Below are 13593 nucleotides of genomic sequence, written 5' to 3' on the forward strand. Positions count from 1 at the left end.
AGTTTTCGTGGGCTACAGCGCACTTCATCGGATCCACTTTTTAACATGGGTGTAGTAGCCTCAGGCAGGCCTGGCAGAGGCTGCGCTTCGCAGCAGGGGAGCTGAAAAGGTGGTCAGCTCCCCTGCCACAAAGTGCAGCCCCTGCTAGTGGTGCCTGCCTCTTCCTGGTGGGGGGGGCTGAGGTGGGCCTTAGTCCCCCCACTATGGGGCCCCGCCCCTGCTCCTCCTCTTTCCTGAGGCTCTGCCCCCTGGCCAGGCCGGAAGCTGAAGCCGGGCTGTTAAGAGCTGCCCAGGGAACCCAGGCTGCTGTGGAGAGCCCCAGACCCTCCGCCTGCCTTGGGTGGTATGCACCAGGGGGCAGGGACATGGGCTGGGGGCTGCTCTCCAGCTCCCTATCCAGAGCAGGTGGAGGATCTGGGGCTCCCCACAGTGGCACAGGCTCCCTGGGCAGCTCTTACCATGGCCTGGCTCCGGTTATCCGGCCTGCCTAGGGAGCGGGGCCTTGGGAGAAAGGGGAGGAGTAGGGGGAGGGACCTTTTGGGAAGAGGAGGAGCAGGGATGGGGGCATGGTTCTGGCACTGGTGGTCAGCCCACTTCTATGCAGGTTCCGGTGCTCCGGGCCCAAGTCCTGTGGGCCCAAGTCAGTTGGCAGCTGTGGGTCTTTTATTGCAGTGTAGACATGGATTCCTTTGAAGCATCCGATATTGGTTATGGTTAATGGCAGGATACTGATGCTAGATGGACCACTGGTCTGATCCAGTACATACATTCGTAAATCCTTAAAGGTGTCCCTTAATCCTGAGGAATTTACACACTCTTCTGTGAGGATAATAGAGCCATCTCCCATTGTAATCTTTGCTCTGCAGGAGCTCATTGTGTGTATGTCCACCCAAGGTTGTCTCTTATTTGACTCCATTAGGATCAGACCAATAGTCCATCTAAATCCAGTATCCTGTTTCTGACAGTGACTAAAAGGCATCTCTGGTTTCTGAAGAGGGGCATATATGAATGGAACTGGATGATTAACTACACATGTGCTTGTGCATATGTACACGCCATGTGTTCCTGCTCACTCACGCAAATGCACAAACACACTCAACATGCAAATGTATGATGATGTCTGGAAAAACTGTACCACCCATGAATTGTTTATTTTGCTACTTAGTTATAAGAGCAGTGACTGCTGTGCTCTGGCTGCTACTAGGGAAGCACAGTGATGGGTCTTTGCGGAACAAACAGCAGGTTTATTTTTAGATGACACAGTTATCATTTTTCTCTGATCACACAGTCCCATATGCGCTTCCTTTCGTATCACACTGCAGTGCCAGGAGTGATCACACATTCATAAAGCTATTTTTTTTAAGGTAATTTTTAGCAACTGCTGAAAGACGCCGGGCTGGCAGCCCTGGAGACGGAAGCTCTGTTTCTCCTAGCGCAGGTACGGCCTCTTAACTTTTTTTAGTGGAGTCAAAAGGATTTTTCAATTCTGCTAGCTTTAGTCTCCTGCCACTTACACAGCAATGTAAAACTGGTGTAACTCCATCACTTCCTCAGACATACTTCTGATTTACACCACTAAGGGAGAGGAGACTCGGGCCCCACAGGCGCAAAGAGAGAAAGAAAACAGTTCAGATTATTTTTACGTTTACACTTGGACTATTACAATACTTGTATGGTTGAGAAAATTGTCTTTTGTTGTTGTTGTTGAGGAGGGAGGAATAGTTTAATTGGAGGTAGTTACCCAGCATCTAGACTCTAGTTAGGTTCTTAAGAAGTTTCCCAAAGTTACGTGTGTTAACCAGAGCCAGATAACAAGTTTTTAAACATCACTGTCTTTGTCTACATTCAGTGCTAGTGTTTAAAATCATGTTAGTTAATACACGTTAGCTAAAACTTTTAAAACCGCACTCATTTTCCTAATCTATCCAAACCCCAAATTAATGACCCATAGCAGTATTAGAATATGAATGTAAATCCTTAGCTAGTCTTTTTCATTCCTTTTAATGCTTAGGCTTTTTTAATTTTAATTCTTGTCATGTATTTTCTGTAGGTTTATTCTACTGTGGCTTGTAGCTGTCTAAATTTTTTACATGGGGGAATGTAATAGAGACTTAATCAACATGTGTAGTCAGTGAGATTACTAAACTACAAGTTACAATTACATCTTTATTTTTTTGAAGAAATTTGTAATGGAACCCTGGTTGCAACCTTAACTCTGGAAGGCTTGTTGCAGAGGGCTAAACCTGAACAGATCCCTTATTGTCTGCCTATTACTATCCCCATGAAATATTGTATTTTTCCTTGTAATGGAACATTACAGGCTGGGACAACCACTACCTCTTCTCTGATGCTCAAGGCATACCTACAAATGTGTTCAATCTACATCACTAATATGACTGTACTGTGGATTTCATGGGGTAGGAAAGCCACAGATGTGCAATTTCTGCAAAGACATAGCCTCATCTCGCTTTGCCATCCCACCCCTTGTGGGTGTGTGCAGGTGAAGCCTCACTGTGGAATCCCCTTGGTCAGGAGGTGCCAGAATCTGACATCACTGTTGTAGCTGATGGTTTTTCAGTTTCTCTTTTCACAGTGCCTACGTGGTGGGATTGAAACAAGCTTCTTGTCTGCCTGTCCACGCTTGTTCCTGACTCTCAGGTCCAACAGTGTCTGCCATGAGTTACTCTTGATCGATTCTCCTGAAGTTCTGCTAAGCTTGGCATTGTTGTAAGATTCCCTTGTGATAATGTGGCCAGCTTGGGTGGGCCCTATCAGTGATCTAGATATAATCATATGTCTATTGTGAACAGTGCCCCAGATCTCACCATCTCTCCCTCCCAAATTACAGGGGACTTAGGTGTCAAAGTGATGGGGTAGTGACTGGAGATCTCAGTACTAATTGGGTCAGAAGCTTGTATGGGTGTCTTGGTTTAGTCCTTAATACAAAACCACAAACGTAGCTTTACTCACAGGGCTGGAATTGCCAGGCATGGTTCAGATCACAACTGAAGTGCATTGGCAGAGCTGTAGGGGTGGATAGGACTGGAATAGCATGAGGTACTGCAGGTCAGGATTGAGGTGTGTTGGCAGAGCTGCATGGGTTCCCGATTGGAATAGCAGGCAATGCTGCAGGTTGAAATTAAAGTATGTTGACAGCTGTGCAGGGGAAACTTACAAAGCACCTGCGCTTAACCATGAAGTAAGAGAGTGCTCTCACTGTTGATGCTATCGTCTGTATCTTATTTTAAGTTCAGAATTCACCTCAAATCTAAAAACGTAACAACTTCATTTAAGAAAAAAGTTACGGCTGAAAGCATGTTTCAGTGATGACTAATACAAAAATAAAATTACTTTTTTAGAATCCTGCACCTTTTTACAAAAGGTCAAACGTTAACGAGTATGGAAATGAAGAGTTAGGGGATCCAGCCAGTTCCCCACTGCCATGTAAACCTTTCTCAAGCACCAAGTCGGACCACTGTTTGCCCTCTGGTCTCCTAGTCGTGCTCCATCCCTCCATTCTCTCCTAGCATTTCCAGCCAGTTTATATGTACAGACGTTTTAAAATATTAAACGTAGCTCTGTCTGAGTGTGTCCCAGGCCTTTGCTGCAGGTTACAGGAGAGTGGGAAGGGAAACACAATACAACCATTTTAACACACACTTGCTTGCTCATTTTCTATACAGAGTATTTTTCCACCTTGGCTCAAAGGGAGTCAGGACCAGGGCTTGCTTTGGCTTGGTCAAAAACAGAGATAGAAATGTCAAATAAAAGACAGTTTGCTTCAGGCAGGGGAGAAAAGAAACAGCGATTAAGTTAAGAAGTCTCTTGGACCCAGTTTAATCCTCCTGTCTAAGGCAAAGGATCAGTTTCTCTATGCTTCCTCGCTTGGTCCTCAGACCTTCCCAACCCTGTTTCCAGCCAGGGGAGAGCTAACCCTCATATGGCTTCTCCCAGCCTCTTTATATCGCTGCTCTAGTGAGCCCCTAGTTGCCTACCTCTGTATAGGACTTGCTCACCCCATCTCACGCTCTTCATGTTAAATCTCTAATTCCTGTGCTAATCCCTCCACAAACCCTAAAAAAGTTACCTGATTCTCCCTGGCAAGGCCAGCAAACCAAAAAAAAACCCATGGAGTTGAGCCATTTTGGGCATATGGTGAGCAAAACAAAAGTTAGGAACATTTTAAGAAAATAAACAGGGAAACTTTTTTTTAAAACATCATGGGCCAGATTCTCTGTTCATGTAAACTTTCAGCTATGACTAAACCAGTTTAAGAATCAAGCTCCATAATTTTAAAACTCCCTTTCTGATTGGTTAGTTGGTATGTTTCTTGGGATTTTTTTTTCTTTTGTTTTTCTTCTAGACTTCCCAGAAAATCTGTCCTGGAATAGAATTTTAGGACTGCAATCAGACCTGACAGTTAGGAAGTTTTTCTTAATGTCCAGCCTAAACCTCCCTTGCTACAATTTAAGCCCATTGCTTCTTGTCCTATCTTCAGAGGTTTAGGAGAACAATTTTTCTCCCTCCTCCTTGTAACAACCTTTTACGTACTTGAAAACTATTATCATATCCCCACTCAGTCTTCTCTTTTCCAGACTAAACAAACCAAATTTTTTCAATCTTCCCTCATAGATCATGTTTTCTAGACCTTTAATCATTTTTGTTGCTCTTGTCTGGACTTTTACCATGTAAACCAGGCATTGCTGTCTGTCCAATGATTTTGTGAAAAGATATAGTTTAAAAAGAGAGAGAGAGAGATGGGTAACCCATTTTGAAAAGCAGCTGCCTAAATCGTATCAGCCATTTCCTCATGACCAAAAGGGTATGGTGTGCAGTGACTCATCCTGAGCTCCTATGGCCTCATTTGCACATGCAGATATGATTTTTGCACAAGCTGTTTAGGCAGACACCCATAGAGCTGGGTAAAGGTGCCCAGGATTTCACATGAAGCTATAAGTTGGACCGAGGCTGTGTCAGAACATAGACCCGAGCTCGCTGAAAGGTGCGAGCCTTACTGAGTCTGGTCCGAGTTTGGAGTTTGCAATGAAATGAGATTCACTGAGTTTCTAGTTTCCATTGCCACAGTGTTCCACTGGTGTAGTCAAAGCTACGGTGGAGGTACTGCTACAGTGCAGACTATCAGCTCTTTCCAGGCCTCCTAATTGCTAGCAATGGGTGAACCTCAAAATCTTCAGTGTTGGGTGAGTTCAGTGTTAAACCTGAGAGTCTGGATGCTTATCCCAGCCTCTTGGGACTGCACAGCTGGGCTGCAAATTTTACCAGTGCCACCTCTCACAAAATTGATGGGATCTCGTTCTGGCCAGGTTGGATTCAAACCAAGCAGCCCCTCTTAGTATTCTGGCACTTCTGCTTCCAGGCCCACCCTTTCAAATCTCAAAAAGGTTCAGGTTGGGGCTCAGTTTGAGTTCTCGGGACAGAGACAGGTGGCCCTGAGCTGCTAAATTCACACCCAGATCAGATCTTGTCCAACATTCAAGGTGCTCGGTTCTGGAGTGTTGGTTTGGTCCATTACAGAGCAAGAAAGTCTCAAAGTTTGGCTCTGGACCCAAACTTCAACCAAGTTTAAGTGATTGGATCCAAAGCATTAGTTCATCCCCTTCACCAGTCTACTCTGAGGTGTTCGTTTCAAAGATAGCCACAAAGTTTGGATTCTTCCCAACCTTCAGCAATGTTCAGAGCTGAGGTTTTGGCCAGGCCCTTCTCTAATTCTGGGCAAAGGTTCAGGTTGCTTATTTATGCTGAACTTATTCCTCTTATCCCTGTTCCTAATGTGACCAGGATTCAGCCCTGTGGCAGAAATGTTCATATAGGGAGTGTCCCAGCAGCTGTTTCACATTCTGCTGTTGCATCTTGGATGGAGGGAGGGGGAAGGAGAGGCCATGCAGTTCCAGCACAGAATGAAAAGGGAGTGTTTTTTGAACCATAAGGAAAGGTGTAATGAGTTATAATGGGACAGGAGGCACACAAGGCAGCAGCATTGGGCCAGTCATTTCCCATAGCTTCAGTTCACAGCCCACATGCAGCAAAACTCCACCCCACACTCCCAATGCAAGGAGAAATAGGAAATGAACAGAGCTGCTACTGTGACCCTGGTCAGTAGGAGCTTTTAATTCTTACAGTAAGACTCAGTGTTAAAAGACAGAACAAATAAGTTTACTGAATCTGTCAGGCATGGCTAGGCATATCACTGGAATTAACTGAAACTCACACAGTGTCCTGTCCCAGCATGCAGAGTCTGGTTTCTTTGGAGACCTGGGATTATTCAGTGACTGTCCTGACTCTGGTTGTTCCAAAGTCCTGGTCAGGAGCATGGACACATGGTCTTTCCTGAACATTTCAACTGAGGGAGGTGTTAGAAAAACAAGTTTTGTTGCGGCTCTTTTCACACAAGACCTGAGTCCTATTTCAGGGTTGCTCACTGTACAGGATTCACTTGGGTAAAGAGAGCCTTGTGCGCCTGTTCCACCTCTCCAGCCAGAAGTCAGTAGATTGGTTGGGATGGGGACATGGAAATTATCTCTCCTAGGAGAATGTCAAGGCCATTTCTCCCTAGATTTTAAGAATGTGAAAAAGTGAAAATGTGAATAGAGAACACTTGACAGATTCTCATATACAGTCGTGCATAATCCTCCACTGGTCTCAGAGGAAGAACTAGGGGCCTGATTCAAGCCCACTGAAGTCCATCTAAAAAAAACCCCATGAAGTTCCATTTTCTCATGATCTACATAGTTAGCTTCTCAAGAGAGATCTCCTCATGCTTGTTTTCTCTGTTTCCTCTCCCCTCTACTCTATTATTTTGCCCTGGGAATTTTGTATAACTGGATTCCTGCCGGGACTTTGTAGTTCTAAGGCCCATGGAAGAAACAGTAAAGAGTAAACCTTTCTGCCCCAGTATACAGGGATAGTGGGCATTACCAGAACCCATGTGCATATTTTCAATGCATTGTAGTATGTTATTTTATCTGCTATGTGTCAGTGCTAAGAGCAGTGAGATTCTCCCCAGACGCAAGACATGGCACCATGGAAGTTTTGCAGCAGCTGTGAAATTCCCAGAACAGCAGCTTCCTGTTTCAAAGCAACTTTGGGAGCATTTAGAAAAGAAGATGCTACTCTAGACAGCCTTACTTTCAGGTGTCTTTTTCTTGACTTGATACTTTCCTGCAGGAAAGGTTTTAGTCTTGATGATAATTATTAAATATCAACACTGTTCTCAATAATATTATAAATTCTGCATCTCAGCCAACTGGGAGCTTGGAACTAATCGTGTGTATTAAGTATTAATATTAAAGGGACAGAGTATTAAAGTGACAGGCTAAAAATTATGGTTTAGGTCCATGTCTGTGCTTGAGAAGGAAGAGATGCTTTGGAGGCATTGAACCCATGTAGCAGCTCCTATGTCAACTTTACTTCCTGGGGCTGATGAAGAGAAAAGATGGATTGACCAAGGCATCCTTGGATTATGACAATCAGTGCTTGACTTTTGGAGAAAAAAGTAGGGGGGCCCTGAATGTCAAGTGCCTTGATTTTATTTAAACAGCAGTGAGAAGTAAGAGGGCCATTAGACAGAAGTGAGATAGCCACCTTACTACTTTTAGGGGTTGGTTTCTCTCTCTGGGGCCCCCCCCCCCCCCCCCCAATTTCTCCTAAAATTTGAGCACTGCTGACAATCCCCGGTGGCTGGAATGAGCCTTGTCATGGCTATTGTGGGCACAGTGGGGCAGGGCAGTTCGAAGGAATGAAATGGCATTAATGCTCAAAAGAGGAAGTTTGTTCTGAGAAATATAAGCTGACATGGTAGGAATGGTGCTGGAATGGTGAAGAGACCCCATACTGTCCTCACTACTAAGCAATGTCTCTGAGGAAACCTGGAGGCAGGAACAGCATGTAAGCTGTATTTACTTGCTGACTGTGTTAATGCCGGCAAGCCCAGTGACTCTGGAGCCCTATAGGCCAGAGGCGTTGCTGGATGGGCTTGGCAAATGATACTCATGCAGCTTGAGCATCTTAAATATTGGACACCTTGCTAAGGAGCCCACACTTGACAATATATCTCATCTAGTCAGGTGTTTGATCCTGCTGTAGCAATGTTCCCTCTAAACTTTCCATATTCAGCCCTTCACTCAAACTCTTGTATCTTGGTGCTGCTCATATGGGGCACATTCTTTTAAACTTGGGTGCCTAAAGCTAGACACCTGATTCCATATTAGGCATCTAAATAAATGTAGGCACCTGACCATTTCCATTTACTTCAAAGGCAGCTGCAGGTGGTAAGTACCTCTCCAAAATCAGGCTAGATCTTTAGATGCCTAAATATGGATTTTAGATGCCAAATTTGAAGATTTTAGACATGCAAGATCACCTCCTGTATTCTAAGACCCTGCTCCTGAAACTCCTCCAACTCAAACAGGGTGAGTCAGATGCAGAAAGAATCTTTAATCTGCGAATTTCCTGGTTTTGATTGGCTGAAGTCAGAACATTATTATTTTAAATACATAGGGGTTTTTTTGTTTTTTTTTAAAAGGTATGTTGTACGCATAAATGGGTGGGTGGGAGGACAAGAAACAGCATGTCTCTCCCTTTCCCCTCCCCTACATGCCCTGTGATGGTGTTCTCATTATGCCAAAGGCAAGCTTAGGAGAAATGCTGGGGATCAGTAATTACATGCTGGCTTGCTGTGGAGGATAATTTCAGTCTTCACAGTTGCCTTGATTTGTCTGGGATACATAGTGACAAACTACCTTTTACTTGCCTTTGGTTTCAGTCCATCATCTTTTCTTGTTAAATCTCTATTTCACTCCATAGTCCCTTCCATCAGATCTCCCACCAGACCAGCTTGCCCCCTTCCGTCCCTGACCTGTGCTCCACAGAGAGTTCTAGCCATGAAGGAGTAAGAAACCAGCAGTTCTGATCAATGTTCTCTTTATTCCACAGAGGACGATGAAGAACTTGTTCCTCCTGCTCACGCTAACAATGATGCCACTTCCTGCATCTTCAGTAAGTTAAGCACCTTTTCTCAAGAGTGGCTGTTACCAGGGATGGCATGAAACTTGGAGTAGAGGGTTTCAACTTTGGCAGCCAAAGTGTTTGTAGAGAACTTAGGGTAATTGGTGTCCTGTTTGAAAATGACTACATACATGCACTTGAAAAAGTTAATACTTGACTGACATACACTTGATGTTGTATCTGTCCTCCACGTCTCGACCAAGGTATAGGGGCCCAGTCACCACACACACTGAGGTATATATGTTAGAAAGTCTATACTGGCAGTTTTAATAGTAAGTCACTGATAGTGATTCTGTGGCTACATGGAACTAAACAATCATGAGGTATGCCACCTAGACCTAATGGTTGTCATCAGTGGGGCTAAAACTGTGAACCTTCTGCTCCAAAACTACAGGCCTCTGCCACTTGAGATAAGGGAGAATCTCTGTTAGCTGTCATAAGGATTGTATGCTCTGCACTTCCAGCCAATAGCAGGGAACTAGATCATCTACACTTGAGCAAGTCTGACTTTCTAGTATCCAATAGAGCAGAGGTGGGCAAACTACAGTCCGCGGGACTGTCCTGCCAGGCCCTTGAGCTCCCGGCTGGGGAGACTAGCTCCCAGCCCCTCCTCTGCAGCCTCACCTCATCTCACCTCACCGTGCCACCAGCGCTAAGGCCTCTCGCTCCTGCTGGGCAGCACAGCAGCGTGGCTGGCTCTGGCCAGACGGTGGGACTGCGAGCTCCTGCTGCTCTGAGTGGAGTGGTAAGGTGGCGGGGAGCTGTGGGGAGGGTTGGATAAGGGGCAGGGGGTCCCCGGGGGCAGTCATGGGACAGCAAGCGGTTGGATGGCGTGGACATTCTGAGGGGGGGTGGTCAGGGGACAGGGAGTGGGGGGTTGAATAGGTGTGGGAGTCCTGGGGGGCCTGTCAGGGGGCGGAGGTGTGGATAGGGGTCGGGGCAGTCAGGACTGGGAGCAGGGAGGGTTGGATAGGGGGCAGAGTCCCAGGGGGGCGGTTAGGGGTGGGGGGTTCTGGGAGGGGGTGGTCAGGGGACAAGGAGCGAGGGGATTGGATGAGTCGGAGGTTCTGAGGGGGGCAGTCAGGGGGTGGAAAGTGGGAGGGGGCAGATAGGGGGCGGAGACCAGGCTGTTTGGGGAGGCACAGCCTTCCTTTCCCGGCCCTCCATACAGTTTTGCAACTGTGATGTGGCCCTTGGGCCAAAAAGTTTGCCCACCCCACAATAGAGGATAGTGGTACACACACATGCTAGTCATTGCATTAAAAGGTCCATGAGGTAGTTGGGTATGCTACACAATCTCTCCTTGCTAGCTGCTAACACAATTGGTTCAAAACCAGCACCCTTGGCCAAAAAAGAGCCAAAAAAGTTCATCCCATGTGAGCAACGTACCACATTGTTCCATGAAACTGTGAAGCGGGAGAATCTTTGGGGGATGGCTTTACGCTGCTCGTCTTTGATATTAGACAATGTGTCCTAAAGTCAGTAACTTCTCTTGAAAGAATGTGTAATGGATGGAAACGGTGGTGCATCTGTAGAGGAGGGAAAGTTTAACAGTCTGTCCTTAAGTGCCTCTGTGGTGTGAGAGCCACATTGGATGCTGGAACTGCCCAGCTAAGAAGGTGTGAGGAGATGCTCTTTAATAGCCGAGAGAGGAATGGAAGCACCAACGCATTCAGATGGGTCATTCCTCGTTCCTTCCATGACAGATTAAAGGCATAACTCCTCATAGTCATAAAGGGAATGTCACGCTTAATCTGCCTCACGTGGCATTAAAAATGTCCCTACCCCATTTGTGATTCCTGCAATCACAGAGATCAGTGAGAATTTGAAAATAACTGAACTGGAAGGTGCACTTAAACATTTTGCTGGAGGCACAGTTTTCCTCTAATGAAAGATATTGTGTCTTTAAAATGGTGGAGCTCTGTTACTCCTCTTCTGATGTAGTAGGAGCTAATCCCAGAGCAGCCCTGCTGCTGAGGCAGGAACAGTTGTTTTGTGTTCACTGTCAAACAAGTCACGTGCAGAATAGGAGTCAGGTGAGATGGTTGTATTTGTATAAAGGTAATTCACCCTTCAGCCTTGCCAGAGTAGTATGGACCTCTGAAGTCAACAGTACTCCAAAAGGGGCTTAAAGGACTGTCCAGTGACATGGCAGCATGAAAAAAAAACTAACCATCATGTGTGGGCTTCATTGTAGACACAGTAACTTTTCTGTTGTAAACCGTTCTCAACCTTTTGCCTAGAAATACAGACAGAAGTTTTTCTGATGAATCAGAGCATAGGCAACTGTCATTGCTGGAGGCTATTGACATTTTGTGTTATACAAATGCACAATGTTCTGTCAAGGGTTGAGTAACAAACCAGGGCCCTTGGACAAAAACATCTGGCTAAATACCTCTGATCACTACTGTCAAGCACATATCTTCCATTGGGCCATAAAACCACTAATATCAGGTTACTGCTAATGTTTCTTCTTCTATAGAAGCCCCAGGTCAAAAGTCCATGCTGTACCAGCTGACACTGGGTTTTTGCTATTCTAAAAGAGCCCAAATTTAGAACATTCCCTGGTAGGTGCCAGAAGGATAGAACTTTATGAGTTACCTTCACATTTGCTGGAAATCTAAACCCAGGAAATGAATTAAAAGCTCTCTATATGTAGTCTTTTAGAAGGGGCTAGCTAACAGAAGGTAGCTCCCCAAAACACAAGCATACTTTTGCTGCTATATAATTTAATAATAATAATAAATATTTTACCTCTTGAAACCTATTTTCATGCTTCACATATGTCATAAGTGACATGTGTGTCCCTACCTAGTCTCAAATCCAACATGTCCATATTATTGGCCAGTCTTTGCTCAGAATAAATGTAGGTTTGAAAGAGATGGGGTACTGCAGTGCAGGACTGAGATATATTGACAAAACTCTGAGAGGAGCCAGAGCTGGAGTAGCAGGGGCATTGGAGGGTCAGCTTGATAGGAACTTACAGAGTTACTATCACTGCCTCGTGGGCAATGTGCTCAGATCGAAAACATAGTTGAGGTGTCAAGTCAGTAAAGAGGTCCATTCCCAAAGCTGTGTAGGGATTGAATAATAAGGATGATGCAGCTGAGTTGGAGGGGCTCTGGGAGAGCTATATGTGAGAGGCTTGTGCTGTGCCTTCCTGCACTGTACAGTATTTGCCTTTAATTCTTTCATGGACAATAAAATTAATCAAATTAATTCCCCTGCCTCCCACACCAGTGCCTGAAAAAGAATCTACATGCCCTGCCCTGCTCCCACAGTGTCATTGGCTGAATGCTATGATTCCCCAGCTGAATGGGTACATGGACAGGCTAGCATATGACAGCAAACCCCTTATGGCTTCATGGATTAACAGTAAGAGGAGAAGCACATAAGGAGGATGTGTGCAGGGGTGCTGAAAAGGATGTATGCGGACACAGGGATTTTGCCTCCCCCCCCCGCCCCGGCTTTTTAGTAGCTGTGAATGTTGTGGAAAATCCAGCTGTCTCAGCTCTGAGAACAGCGAGTGGAGATTGATGAATCACATCATGGGTCTGAATCTGCTCCCACTGAAGTCAATGGGAATTTGAACGCTGACATGACTGAGAGTAGGAGTGGGCCCAGTGCGTTCCAAAATTGAGCGTGTGCCCACACAAATCTACAAAACTTTCTACAAAAATTACAGTCTGCTGGCTTCTGAAATTCCCAGGTATCATTGGGTGGGAGGGGAATTTGGGAAGAAGACCTTCTGACAATGAACCGTGTGCCCTAAAGGACGCATGCTGCCTGGCTACACTGATTGGGACCACTTCCATGTGATGACATTGCCTCAAAACAGACTGCCTTCAGTGGAGGTGGCTCGAGAGCATGGACTTGGAAACGATACAAATTAATAATGATAATGCAAATATAGAAATCAACTTGTGTGAGCTGCAGGCAGGGGTGTGTGCTTACGTGTGTGTGCCTGCTTGTGAACAGCACTCCTTTAAACTAATTTGTTTGAAGGGTGTGTCCTAGTGGCTGCTCTTTTCCTTCTCTTCTCCCTTTTCATGTTCTTGGTTTTAGTCTGAAGTAGGCAAACTTTTTTATTTTAATGACATCAACTGTCAGACCAGGGAAGGCAGCAGATAACCGAGCGGGAAGGTGCTGGCATAGGCAACAACTGAGAATTTTGTCTGGGTCCAGCCTCAGCAGGGTGTCTGAGATTCATGGCCAGAGTGAGCTGCAGCCTGCAATAGCTAGCAGAAGGTAGCTCCCCAGATGAACTGTCTGCCTGCAGCACCAGCTGGCTGATATGAGTTTCTCTCCCAGTGCTCCATCCTCAGCAGCACCTGCTGTCCCAGGCTTTGCCTCCCCTCCTTGCCAGCCAGAACATGCTGGTAGCAAGCAGAACTGGCAGGATCTCTCCCTCCTCTTCCCAACACATGAGGGACCCCAGGCTCCATACAGGGGACCCAGGGGACCCAGGGAGGAGACCAGCCCAGTTGCCAGCATCTCCTCTGTTGTTGTTTGTATTAGTAGTGCCTAGGTGCAGGATACAGGCTCATTGTGCTAGATGCTGTACAGACA

At 45.8% G+C, this 13593-nt stretch overlaps 1 protein-coding gene across 3 annotated transcripts in view; it reads left to right on the forward strand.

Annotated features, from left to right (window-relative positions):
* PAPLN (papilin, proteoglycan like sulfated glycoprotein) overlaps window positions 1-13593 on the forward strand; it is a 70411-nt gene that overhangs the window by 3133 nt on the left and 53685 nt on the right. For all 3 annotated transcript variants that reach the window (XM_037900344.2, XM_027818125.3, XM_043547962.1), the window contains exon 2: window positions 8953-9015. In XM_037900344.2, coding sequence (XP_037756272.1) covers window positions 8953-9015 — 63 coding nt within the window. The remainder of the gene's footprint in view (window positions 1-8952; window positions 9016-13593) is intronic.

This window comes from Chelonia mydas, chromosome 6, assembly GCF_015237465.2.
Source record: "Chelonia mydas isolate rCheMyd1 chromosome 6, rCheMyd1.pri.v2, whole genome shotgun sequence".
Classification (NCBI taxonomy): domain Eukaryota; kingdom Metazoa; phylum Chordata; order Testudines; family Cheloniidae; genus Chelonia; species Chelonia mydas.